The sequence below is a fragment of the Pipistrellus hanaki genome (genome assembly GCF_964339955.1).
Source record: "Pipistrellus hanaki genome assembly, chromosome: 2".
NCBI classification, from domain to species: Eukaryota; Metazoa; Chordata; class Mammalia; order Chiroptera; family Vespertilionidae; genus Pipistrellus; species Pipistrellus hanaki.
The window spans coordinates 10,165,801-10,178,545 of NC_140504.1; the positions used below are offsets into that span (position 1 = coordinate 10,165,801).

Here is a 12,745-nt window from a genome sequence, read left to right on the forward strand (position 1 = left end):
TGGGACAGGCCATCAATTATCACAGAAAATTACCGCAGCCACATCTCCAACGTTCATCTCTCATTCGCCTTTCCTTTGATCTTCATTCACTTTATTCAAGCTTCTTTCTGTTGCATGTACTTCTGGTCCCTAAAGCAAGCAAACTAAAATCTTAATTTAGTATGTCCATTGTTGTTTAAAAATTGAAATGGATAGTGCCCAGGTGAGACATACCCAGGTGCAAAAGCCTCCTTTCTCCACCCCTTTCCAACTGGCTTAACCTCTAACCTCCTTCTTTGTGACATGAAAGTTAACCTGATACAAGCCTCAAGTAAACATGCATTTTCCACAATCCTTTTACAGATTCCATCTATGGTCATACCTGGAACCTCTAGCATGCCCTTCCCCTATTCTTTCTGATCCCAGCTATTTACCTCCCAATTTCCCTGAACCTCCCACGCTGACAGACCCTCCTGTAGAAATGTTAGCGTGTGCCAGGCTGATGGGGAAACCTGCAGTGAATAACAGCTTAGCGCTGCCCATTCCATCTGACTGCATTCCTCTGCTTCTCACATATCAACACGTCTCCCCAATGCTGGCTCCCACTCATCAGCTCCATCATGCACTTACAAGGTCCTTCCTTCCTTAGAACATTCTTCTTCTTGTCCCTTTCCTCTTTGAGGTTGCTAGCAAATCTTTTGGGAGGAGGGGAGAGGGGGCAGAGAATCCCCTTCCTGACATCCCTAATTTACCAATCCCAGGCTATAGGTCTATACTTCTAACTTTCTTTTGATGAATTTCCATATTCACACACAAAAAAATCTACACCAAATTGTGCTTACTGGTGTCCTTATAAGAAGAGATGACACACACACACACACCAAGGAAAGACCGTGTGAAGACACAGATAAGGCCATCTGCAAGCCACAGAGAGTGGCCTCAGAAGTCATCCATCCAGCAAACACCTTGATCTCAGACTTTCAGCCTCCAAGCATAAGCCAACAAGTCTACAATACTATGTTCTGACAAGCTTGGCAAACTAATAGAGGGCTCGTCTTCTTAGATTAAGATCCTCTGGAGTGATATTTGTGGGGTACAGATAACATCCTAATCATAAGATAACGGAGATGTGGCTACAACTCATGCATAAAACAGATCTGGGAGACGTGATGGTGAGTGTGACCAGCCTGAGTTGACAAAATCAAATGGCAACGTTAGGCTGCACACTGAGGCGGGCAGCAGACTCCTGAGGTGGCCAGAGCCGTCATGGAGTATTGTACACAAACCAGTAGACATCTAGGGAGAATGGCCAGGGCTTAGAAGGAACCAGAAACCGTGCCATCTGCACAGCTGGTAAAGGAAGTGCCTGTGTTACCTTGATAAGAGAGGACGCTGGAGGCAGGAGCAGCATGAACACTCCTGGCAAGTATGTGAAGACATGTGTGTGTGGAAAAGCTTTATTCTGCTTGGTCACTGCAGGGGCCTGATGAGGCGGAGGCCAGACATGGCAGGGATCTCCCTTTTCTGCAACCAGCATGGAAAGAGAGATAAACGAACCGGTTCTAAGTGGAGGCGGCCAGGGATTGAGAAACAATGAAAGGAGAAAGAAAGAAAGAAAGAAAAGAAAGGAAGGAAGGAAGGAAGGAAGGAAGGAAGGAAGGAAGGAAGGAAGGAAGGAAGGGAAGGAAGGGAGGGAGGGAATGAAGGGAGGGAAGGAGAGAAAAAGAGAGACAGAGAGAGAGAGAGAGAGAGAGAGAGAGAGAGAGAGAGAGAGAGAAAGGAAGGAAGGAAGGAAGGGAAGGAAGAAAGTAAGAAAGGTAAGAAGAAATAGAGGGAGAAAGAAAGAAAGAAAGAAAGAAAGAAAGAAAGAAAGAAAGAAGATGCAGAGATAGATTTAAAAGCTGGGGGCTGGGTGGGAGGACACCATTCTCTCTGATGGAGGGATAGGACGACAATTCAGACCACGCAGCACATTTATTTATACCCCTAATACCAGGAAGTAACACCAAAACTTAGGATCAAAGGAGCTTATTTGCATTCTTAAGTAGGCCCTAGCATGCCTGGATTTACATATCTAGTCCCACCCCTGTTGACACCTGGGCTGATATGAAGGCAAAGCTGACAACATGTCCAGCCTCATTGGAGAAGCATGTTCCTAGGGCGTGGCTCTGCCTATGACCCTGAGTTCAGCTAAAAAAATGCCCATGTGCCTTCCCAGGTAGCCCTCTACAGGTTATGGGGCACAGGGCCATCTGAGTGGGAGGTTCAAGAAAAAGGAATGACGTAACAACTTTATAGAAGCCAGAACAGCCCAAAGACAGAATGCACCCTTTGAAGGGAGAGCAAATATCTTCTAAGGGGAGGCATTCAAGTTTAGGTTTGGAATGTCTCGGAGATCTCCAGTCAACTGGTGCTTGATCCTTTTGTAGGCTTCTGACTCGAGATGTTCCTTTATTTTCTGCTCAGGGAATCTGAAAGCTGTCTCAGGGCAGGAACTGGCATTAAATATGGAACAGAGCTAGTGGCTGAGAAGTGAAAGCCATCAGGATCTCCTGAGTGGTAATGGAACGGGAGAAAAATGTAAGGACTGTCCATCATTCTGACAGTCAGCCGCTAATCACCTTCCCTGGGAGAACATCTTGTCCAGGGAATGTGCGAGTGCCGTGAATTTCAACAGTGGGCACGAAACCACTTAATCGAGGAACTTTCATTTGTATAGATTGCTAGAGGCCTGATGCACGAAATTTGTGCAAGGGCCTTGGCCCCGGCCTCACCCACCGCGGTCCTCATCCATTGCAGCTTTGTCTGAAAGGAAGTTCTGTCTGGAAGGACATCGGTCTGATTAGCATATTTTACCCTTTTTTATTATTACAAATAACCTCGCTTCTATATATTTGAATTTCGTGCTCAGTAGAAGTCCCTCACTCTTAAAAAAGCGTTTCCTTCCTCCTAGGACTGGCTCCGAGGGCCTGCAACCCACGCAGTCACACAGGGCCCTGCACTCAGAAGAGCCCCATGGTGGTTTAACAATGTGTCCTCAACGGAAATTTTTTAATTTTGAAAACATAAAGGGTCTGCCTTCCCATCTGGTACCAGACCCTGCAACATCTATGGCGGGTCCTGCTCCCTTCCCATCTTCAAACCATACTTCCCTTTGCATTCAGATGCCCTCAATGTGCTCAGACAATCCTGGGACAGTCAGGGAACGGTGGCGCTGGGTAAACGTGTTCCAGAAGCTACTGCGTTGTGCTGTCCCTGGGGATTTTCCCTGCAGTCCCAACTACGTGTCCCTGACTAGCTGTCAGATTTGGGAGTTGCTCAGTCCCAGTTTCCTGACTTATGTAAGTGGGAGCCATAACAGCAAGGGCCTCGCGGGCTTTCTGTAGTAAGTAAATGACAAGGCATGTAGAGGAGTATTGCCTGACAACAGCTACTGGTTATTAAAAGTGATCCAGGGTCAGGACTGGAGGGGCGGGAGAGGCAAAGGGTTAGGAAAGCTGTCACCCACCCCCTGGCTGGGCCTTGGCCCTCACATACCCTCTCCCCTGGCCCCACTGTGGAACCAGGCTTGGTGACCAATGCTCCTTCAGGCCAAGGGGAGGGGATACAGCTGGGCAATTCTAGACCATTCTAGACACAATAAAGGCTAAGGGCAGAGTTCAAGGTCTGAAGTTCTTAGTTACCGGGTGGAATAAGAAGCATCGCTACAGACCCCTTTCCCTCTTAACCGTCATTGCATCCCCATGTCTGATGTATGTTCTATCCTACACTGACAAAAAACAAACAAACAAACAAACAAACAAACAAACACCCTGCTGACCGGCCCCTTCTCTTAAAAGAAAAAAAAAAAAAATCCCCCAAAACAAAATAAAACAAGAAACCGCAACAAATAAACAACAACAAAAAATATGGTTAAACCTTTCTTTCAAGGGTAAGTAAATGGGTCGCCAGTGTCTTCACTAGCCGGGCTAGCTCCTGTCTCCTTCGGTTCGTTCTAAAGATAGAAATTCCAGGTTGCTTGTGGCTGCTTTTGACTGGGAGAAGAGGGGGTAAAAAAAAAAAAAAAGCTTCTGCACTCTCAACAAGAGAGGAAGATATTTCATTTCCTTTAAGCTTCTCTCGTTCCCCTTCTCTTTTCCAAACGCCTCCCCCACTTCCCCACACCTCGGCAAAAACCGATCTGCGGTCCAAAACGCACCCCAGCAGGAGCATCCATCCATGCGGGGCCTGCGGGGCGGATGAGTCAAGCTCACGGGAGCGAGCAGGCAGCACTCCCGACTTCTCTGGAGCCCAGATGCCCTACATCTCACCTTCCCCTGGCCCCGCACTGCCCCTCTGCGGCCCCGGACCCTCCGTCCTCCTCCCGCTCCCGGGCCCAGGGGGCCGGCGGCCGGGGGTGGGGGGGCGCGGGGTGCGGGCGGAGCAGCGGGCGCCGCACCTGTGGGCGCCGGGGCGCGGGCTCCTCCCGGCCGGAGCGCGCAGCTCCCCGCGCCGCCGCTAGGGGTCGCTCTCGGGCGCCTGGCGGGCTGGGCCGGATCAGCTGACTCGCGGGGCTCTGAGCCCTGCAGCTCGGCTCCAGCCCCGTCAGTTTCCTCGGCGGCGGCGGCGGGAGAGAGCGAGCGAGCGGGCACCCGGAGCAGCGCGATCGCAGGGCCCAGCGGACTCGGACGCGGCGGCACCGGCACCGGCACCGGCACAGCCAGGGCGCGGCGGCTCGCACTCGCTCAGCAGCGCACTCGGTGCCCGGCGCGGAGTCGCGATGCTGCCTCGCTTGGCACTGGTCCTCCTGGCCGCCTGGACGGCTCGGGCGCTGGAGGTGGGTGCCGCCCTTCGGGCTGGGGGGATGGGGCGACGGTGGGGAGCCGGTCCTCCCCAGATCTTTAATCCTGAGCAGCGTGGGGCAGTCTAAGGGGCACCCTTGTCCCCTCCGCGCCCAACGCCCCCGCTTGCGGCCGCGCTGCGCATCCTCGCCTCCGGCCCAGCCGGTCCCGGGGCGCACGCTCCATGCCGCCCGCGGAGAGGAGGGAGCGGGGCGCAGCGTCTGGCTGGCTCCCGGGGGCGCGCCGCTCGCTCGGGGGCGAGTCGGGGAGGCGATCGATCCTGAGCTCAGACCCTAACTCGGTCCCCGCTTCCCGGGACCCGGGAAGGCGAGAGCCACGCAGATGGAGCACACATGGGGTGAAACCGAAAACGCAGCGTCCCCGGATCGTCATCGCTGCCCTTCCCGTTCTCTCGGGGCCTGGGGAAGCGGAGACGGGACGGCTCGGGAAGCCGCCTCCCTCCCCCGCTTCCCTTTGCCTTTTCCGCCCGGGTTCCCCTTCGCAGCCCCGCCGCCCTGTCCCTGCCCGATCCCGGCTGCTCGCGGTGGCCTCCGAGGGCGACCCCCAGCAGGGTCGGCACCCCCTTCTGCAGGCAAACTTTGCACATCGCTGTGTCCCCCTTTTGTGTTAAGTTCGGGAGACGGGAGGGGTCGGAGACCCACTGCCACCTCGCACCTTCCCCTTCCCCTTTCCCCGGAGCCAGGGCGCCCTGGGCATTCGCTCGCACCTTCCTCCAGCTTCTCCCCGGAGAGGGAGCAGCTCCCCGGGAACAAAAGCCGCGGCACCCGCCCTTCGCCAGCCCGGGGCGCGGTGCACGGAGCCGCGTTGGTCTGTGCGCCCCCGAGGCTCCCGCCCGCCCGCCTCCCTGCCTGGCGCGGCGCGTGGTCCCGGCGGCCCGGTGGGGGCTGGGGCGCCGTGGGGGAGCCTTGGGGGGCCTGGGCTTCCCACCCCCCATCCCCTCGGTGACTTTTGCAAATTCCCTGCTGGGCTGGAAAGCCCTCGGGGAGGTGGGGGATCGGCGGATTGCGGGGTGCGCGCTGCAAAGGGCAGTGGCGGGCGGTGCGGAGTCACGAGCTCCCCCCTCTCTCCAGGGCATCAAAGGAGGCGTTTGTCTGCTGCAGGCGCGGCCTCCGCCCTGGCAGCGCGGGGCCCTCCGGTGGAGGATGTTGGGGAGGGTCCCCCCGAGTCCCTTTTTCTTTTAGGGGTGCAGATAAAAGGATTGCATGGAGTGAAGATTAAGACGGAGAAGATGGCGCCTCTGCAGTGCAGCAAAGAAAAGCGGTGTGGAGGCTGCAGCCTGGGAAATCCACCCACCGCTAGGTGTATAGCCAGTCCGCCCCATTCATCCAACTCGCCAGCCAGCAGCCAGCGCCGGGGCAAAAGGACTGCTTTTCTTTCCCTGAAGATGCTTGGAAGTTGTTTGTCCGACAGGGGGGAGGGGGGAGAAGAGGTTGCATGTCCCACCGGTGGGTTTCCGGTCCGTATTTTACCGTTTTTTGCAACCTTCCCGCCCCAATACCCCGCTCCCCCTGCTCCTCCTGCTCCCCTACCTCGTGGTAATTTTCCAAGGAAGCTATTTCTGGACAAGTGTTTTTCTGTCATTTCCCCGAGACTGTGCAGGCGATCACCTCATGGCACTGGTTTAGTCCCCGATGTGTGGGGTCATTGAACTTTCCCCTCCTCTCTTCTACCTACAAGTGGCTCAGGAGCCCGCTTAGGGCTAGTGAAGACAAATACGGTTTTCCATATTAAAAAAAAAAAAAAAAAAGCATTCAATTAAGGGAACTCGTTTCTCCGATGACTTACATTTACTCCTGCGATTATGTTTTTTTCTTGATTGTTTTACTACATATTAAAAACCACAAATGAAGTAATTCAAAGTCCTATCTTAACCTTTATAGTTGAAGCTTTTGTCAAAAAAAATATATTTAACTTTTCCGAGCAAGAATTTTTTTTTCCCTGTATAAAAAGAGGCAGCAAATATGATTCGATTTATTTATTTATTTATTTGGCCTTTGGAATGCTTGCTTTTTTTTTTTTTTTGCTTTTGCTTTTGCTTTTTCTGCCATCATTTTGGACATTTTCAATGATAACCTCTTTCAAAGATTAGCCCATTTGAAGCCGTGGTGGAGGAGGGGGTAATTCACCCTAATGGGGATTGAGGGGGGCTTACCCAGCTGTATCCGTGTCCGCTGGGAAGATGTCATTATGGCTTGCCTGTCTTTGTGGGCGTGGAAAACAGGTCTGCTGGGGGGTCCCTAAAAGAGAAACCAGTCACGGTGGCGATAATGGAGCCCGGCTCTTGGTGGGAGCATTACTACAGTGGGCTGATGCTTTTGCCTGGTGTAGCCATAGAGGATGAGTTTCAAAAGCCCAGACATTTATTTACTTATTTCCTTAAACTTGCTTCTCCCTAAAGTTGTATTTTCCTATGTTGGGGGAGTTTAACCTAATCACAATTATCTGCTTTGATAGTGATGCTGATTCATAGACTAGAGAGCTATCCATATTGCGTACTGCCCTGACGGCAGACACCTGCACACGGAATAGTGAAGCCATGATTTGATGGTGATCTGTGAGGAGTTTCGTGCTAATCCGTGGTCACCAGCAGGGCACAAAAGCTTCTCTCTGGTCACCCTTAACCAGCAGAGGCGCCCAATGGCAGTTGTGACGCTGCTAGTCCTCCAGAGAGACTGACCACCCCTGGTTCTGCCTGAGGAAATGAAAAGGAGCATGCAACTCAAATGATCACAAGGTTAAATAGGAATAGCCAATTGGAGAAAAGAAAGAAAAAGAAAAACAACACGGTCCATTGCATCCTGGTTTGAAGGAAATGAGGTTAAATCTATGGCTAAGGCTTTCTCCCTGTGGCTGGAGGATCGCCTATGTTATGTTACTGTGTGTGGCATGTGAGAGAGGTTTCTTTACAGATATTTTTGTGAAGGTGAATGTTGCCAGTCATTCTAGAAATAGTTGTATCTATTACGTGCCTTTTATGTGACCGATACACTGTAGTTGAAGAAGTGTGATCAAATTCAGTGGAAATGTGCATCTTATTTGTGCCAATGTGACTCAGGTGGGGACAAGTATTTACCTTAAGAGACTTGCAAAGCACCTAGCATTAATATATTCTTTGGTCTCTGCGTCATGATACCAGTTTTGGAATGCAGAGATTCACCTTATCAGTGTTTTAGTTGTGAAGCTCCAGGATGTAAGGTTTAGTTTGTACATACCTCAGCACTTCCCACCCTCACTCCAGCCTCCAAGAAGTTTGTAGAGTAAATAAGACAGGCACATGATTATAAAAGAAAATAGAAAGTGTTAAGTACCAGGAGGAAAGTACAGATTAAGTGGGGCTCTGAGTGAAAGTGTTACCTAAATATGTATATTTATAGAATAAAGCAATAGGATGAGATAATCCTGGAGAATTTCCTAGTAGTTCATCTTCAGCCAGGTTTGTATGTGTGTCTGGGGAATGGAAGTGAGGTCATTTTACAGTATTTGTTTACATCCCTCTCTCTGCCTTTCTCCTCCCAGACAACACAAACACTCACACAGAGATACACACACACACATACATTCACACACAGATACTCGCACACACACACATACATTCACACACACATATTCACACACACACACACACACACACACAGTTCCACTAACACACACATATACCCTCACACACATACACTCAACTCACACACACATACTCACATTCACACACACATACACACACACTCACAGTCACACACATACATTCACACACATACTCACACTCACACACACATAGTCACACACACACATAGTCACATTCACCTGGAAGTGTGAGGCTGGCCTTTGTCATCTTCTTTCTTTTCCCTGTGCCTGGTTTAGAGCCAGCCAGGCGAAGATGAGACTTTTTAAAAACAAACAAACTAACAAACAAACAAACAAACAAAATATATATATTTTTTATTGATTTCAGAGAGGAAGGGAGAGGGAGAGAGATTGATTGGCTGCCTCCTGCACGCCCTTCACTGGGGACCAAGCCCGCAACCCTGGGCATGTGCCCCTGATCGGAATCAAACCCGGGACCCTTCAGTCCGCAGGCCGATGCTCTCTCCACTCAGCCAAACTGGCTAGGGCAGATGAGGCTCTTAACAATGAAAGATGAGCAGGTGTGGAGAGTGATTTCATTGTCTTTGCCTACCCATTAGTGGGAACATTTTTATTTATTCTCTTTTTGAGCCAAGTCCTGTCCTGCAGCTCGGAAGATACTGCGATGAACAAAGCAGTCTTTTCCTTCACGAAGCTTCCAGTCAGACTAGACAGAAATCATTCTACTCTAAATGCGTGCTCATGAGCGTGACAGATGCTGAGACGGAGAGAAAAGGCCCAGGGAACATTCTGGAGAGGAGTGGGGAATTGAGGGTCGAAGGTGAGGGGCGGAAGCAGGATCTGAGAGCTCTGTGTCTGCAGCATTGACTCAGGGAGGGCATGACAAAAAACGGGGCTCATTGGGCAGCAAGGAGGAAGGTGGAGAAAATGCAGTTTCATTTGTTTTTTGGGGTTTGTGGGTGGTTTTTCTACCTCTCTGCGTCTTAGCTGTGAAATGGTTTCCTTCTCACAGCGGGGTCCCAGATGCAAATGTGTAGCTTGGGGTTGATGCTAAACCCCATCTTCTGCAAACTCTCGGGAATGCTGTCACCCTGGGTGGCCCAGCCAGTGCACAGATACACCCTCCTGAGTGGCTGGGGGAGGACAGGGAGGGGGTGGGGGTGGGGGCAGGTGGAGGAAGCTAAGAGCTAAGGTGAAGGAATGCACACACCCCTGAGCAAGTAGCAAGTTTAAGAAATACAATATCTATTGCTTAACATTTTTGTTGTAGGAAGAAAAGCAGACAGGACCTAAACCTTGCAGCTGAATCTGCAGGAGAAACATGTTATGTAACTATTTCTTAAGCTCTCCCAGTTTAACATGGATAGCTTAGGAAATAACCACTTTGGTGAGGACAGTGTGTTTTCCTTTAAAAGAAATAACCGGTGAATTTTCCTCTTGAGGAAAATTCTGATGAATAAATAGGCTTATTTATTCATTCATTATTGGTCATCATTAATTCTGATGAATAAATAGGCTTTAAATGTAGAATTCCACCAAAAAAAACCAAAAACAACAACAACAGAAACTGGATTATCATGACCGCTCTAGAATGAAAGCAAATTCATTTTTTTTTAAAGTCTGGACATGTTCATCAGTTATAGTTTTATGAAAATGTGGTGCTCGGCAGATACAGAGGACTCAGGTTCGCCTGTGTGAAATCTTAGCTTTACAAAAGGAAGCTAAGAGGGCATTTTATTTAGATTTCGTTTGTGTGGCTACGTTTTTTTTTTTTTTTTAAACCACATGCAATTCATATTTAGCCTGAACTTTGCTAGGATTACAGTGTTTTCTGAAGGAAGGCGGTGGTTGGAATGGGGAAGATGAGAGGTTTCTGCAAGCCCGGGTCTGTGGAAAGCGTGGAATGGCTCCCACGGTCGTCATGTTGATTTCATGGCCAGCGAGATGGCTGAGTGTGAGGTTCTCACAAGTCCACACTGACCCAGCCCCTGGACTGGAGCAGGATTGCTTTGGATCTTGGCCTCTGTGCCTTTTGAGCTGTTGATGGTAGGCTAGCACTGTGCCTCAGTTTTTTTTCCCTGTAAAATGGGTATAATAACGCTTATGGTTGTTGAGGATAATTGAGTTAGTACATATGTAAACTACTTGAAATAGGATGTGAATTGGTCTATATGTAACATGATGGCATCTAGTGAGCACTGTGTGTTGGTTATTACATTATAACGTTGGTGATGTAAAATGGATATACTTAAGTTTCACACAGAGTTGGAAGTTTAAAAAGACCTACATGATTTTTCTCTTATTGAGCAGTGCATTTAACAACCAGCTGAGACTATTACAGGAAAATGGCAGTTGGTACTCTATAAGTACAAATGAATTTGATTTAAATTAAAGAGTGACATACCACAGCCCTAGTTGGTTTTCCCAGTGGTTAGTGTCAGCGTATAGACTGAAGGGTCCCAGGTTCGATTCTGGTCAAGGGCACATACCTTGGTTGCAGGCTTGATCCCAGCCCTGGTTGGGGCATGTGCAGGAGGCGACAATATGTGTGTCTTTCTCACATACACGTTTCTCTGTCACATAGATGTTTCTCTCTGTCTCTCCCCCTCCCTTCCCCCGCTGTCTTAAAAAATTAATGGAAAAAATATTCTCCTCGGGTAAGAATTAACAAAAAATAAATAGCTGAAACTAGACAATAAATAAACAGAAACACACACCACAGATAAAATTTTTAGAGTACATGTTGTAAAATTTTAAGTCCTTATGTATATTTTATATGTCAGTTGACTTTTTGTAATACATGAGAGTAGTAATTCGTGCTCACTGTAAAATTTTAACTGCACATCAGTGTGGAAAAAGCATAGAGTTTTTACACAAATGGAAAAGACCCATTTTAAATGTGTGCATACCGGCAACTTGTCTTAATATTCCTGGCTCCATTATTAACTGAGAGCTATTAGCTGACTGTCAGCTGTGTGCAAGGAACTATGAACAAAAGCGTGGTTTAGTTTTCAGCAAAACCTTTTCCAGAAAAGTGAATAAACAAGTTTTGTCAATCTGGGCAAAAGTGGAAGATTCCCTGTGCCAGCAAAATAATTCTGGTCTTGGCATGGAAGTTTGAAACGATCTGCCCGAGAGGAGGAGGAACCCAGAAAGCAGCCTGCTGGAGAACCCAGCATTTCTGTAAGAAATCCCTTTTCCAAATGAAAGAAAGGCTGCCATCAGTCAGATGATGGCTAGCACGTCTTTCAAATGTTATAGTGAAATCAGCATACTTTTGCTCATTATGAAAGAAGAGATTTTTAATCTCCATGTCAAAATTAGGCATAGGCTATTGGGAAGGACAGGAAATTGGTAATTAAAATAGGCGACACATTGAAGAATTAATAAGCAAAGTCCCAAGGAATCTATGTGGGCTTTTGTTACACCAATGATCCCTGTCCTGCTCAACCAAAGCAAGTGGGTACCAGTGGAGGCTGTCATTATGGCCTCCATGTTTGGAATGAACATCCTGCCCAGAGCAGATACGGGGAGGAATGAATGAAATGGTATCACAACCAAACATATATGGGTCATTGAGCAGAGATAAGGAAAACATAAGATAAGTATGTCAGAAAAGGGAAAAGAACAGTAAGCCTGTTTTGTAGATGAACAAAGTCTAGAATTCTGAAGGTCTGGTGGACCCCACACAGCATGTATGTCTCTTCATTTCCACCTGGTCTTTATCTTCTTATTTTTTTCTTCCCAAGTTCAGATGAATTTCAGCTGAGACATTTGATTGAGTGATAAAAGTTTCTTTTTTTACGTGATTTATTTTGTTGATGTGAGATAGTTCTTTGCCTAATTCTCTTCCTTACAGAATTCTGGAAATGTGCCCTATGCTCTCAATTCACATCCAAGAAACCCACATCTTCATTGAAGAACGTAAGGCCTTCTAGAAACCGATGACTCCCTTTTCATCCTTTAAGGAACCTTATGGGCAGGCGTGATCTGCTCTATTAAGAAGAGCCATTTGTGTTAAGTGAAGAAATGTACTATTACTCTCGTTGCTTTGTTAAACGTCAAAGCTTTCATGATTGTAATATAGTTTGACTCTGTGGAGACATTTCACTGGAAGGAAAACAAGAGGCTTAATCCCACCCATGAGCTAGATTGGTGCACTTTAGTCCTGACCACTTATCCTCAGTCACCACAAACTCACTTGTTTATTTTTTCGTCACTGCTCATGCTTAGTTACAATAAAATTAATGAGGAAACATTATTTTTATTTTTAAGTAAAAATAAAATAGTATTGAGACTTCATCCCGAAGACTTTTTTTTTTATATATATCTGTTTTTCCTATTGG

The 12,745-nt window shown here is 48.2% G+C and overlaps 2 protein-coding genes across 7 annotated transcripts in view; both read left to right on the forward strand.

Moving 5' to 3' along the window:
- The window catches only part of CYYR1 (cysteine and tyrosine rich 1), a 374,507-nt gene that overhangs the window by 240,212 nt on the left and 121,550 nt on the right, over positions 1–12,745 (forward strand). The gene's annotated exons all lie outside the window — the stretch shown is intronic.
- Positions 4,508–12,745, forward strand: part of APP (amyloid beta precursor protein) — a 210,202-nt gene continuing 201,964 nt past the window's right edge. For all 6 annotated transcript variants that reach the window (XM_084871393.1, XM_084871394.1, XM_084871395.1 and 3 more), the window contains exon 1: positions 4,508–4,795. In XM_084871393.1, the coding sequence (XP_084727519.1) occupies positions 4,739–4,795 (57 nt within the window). In that variant the 5' untranslated portion in view covers positions 4,508–4,738. The remainder of the gene's footprint in view (positions 4,796–12,745) is intronic.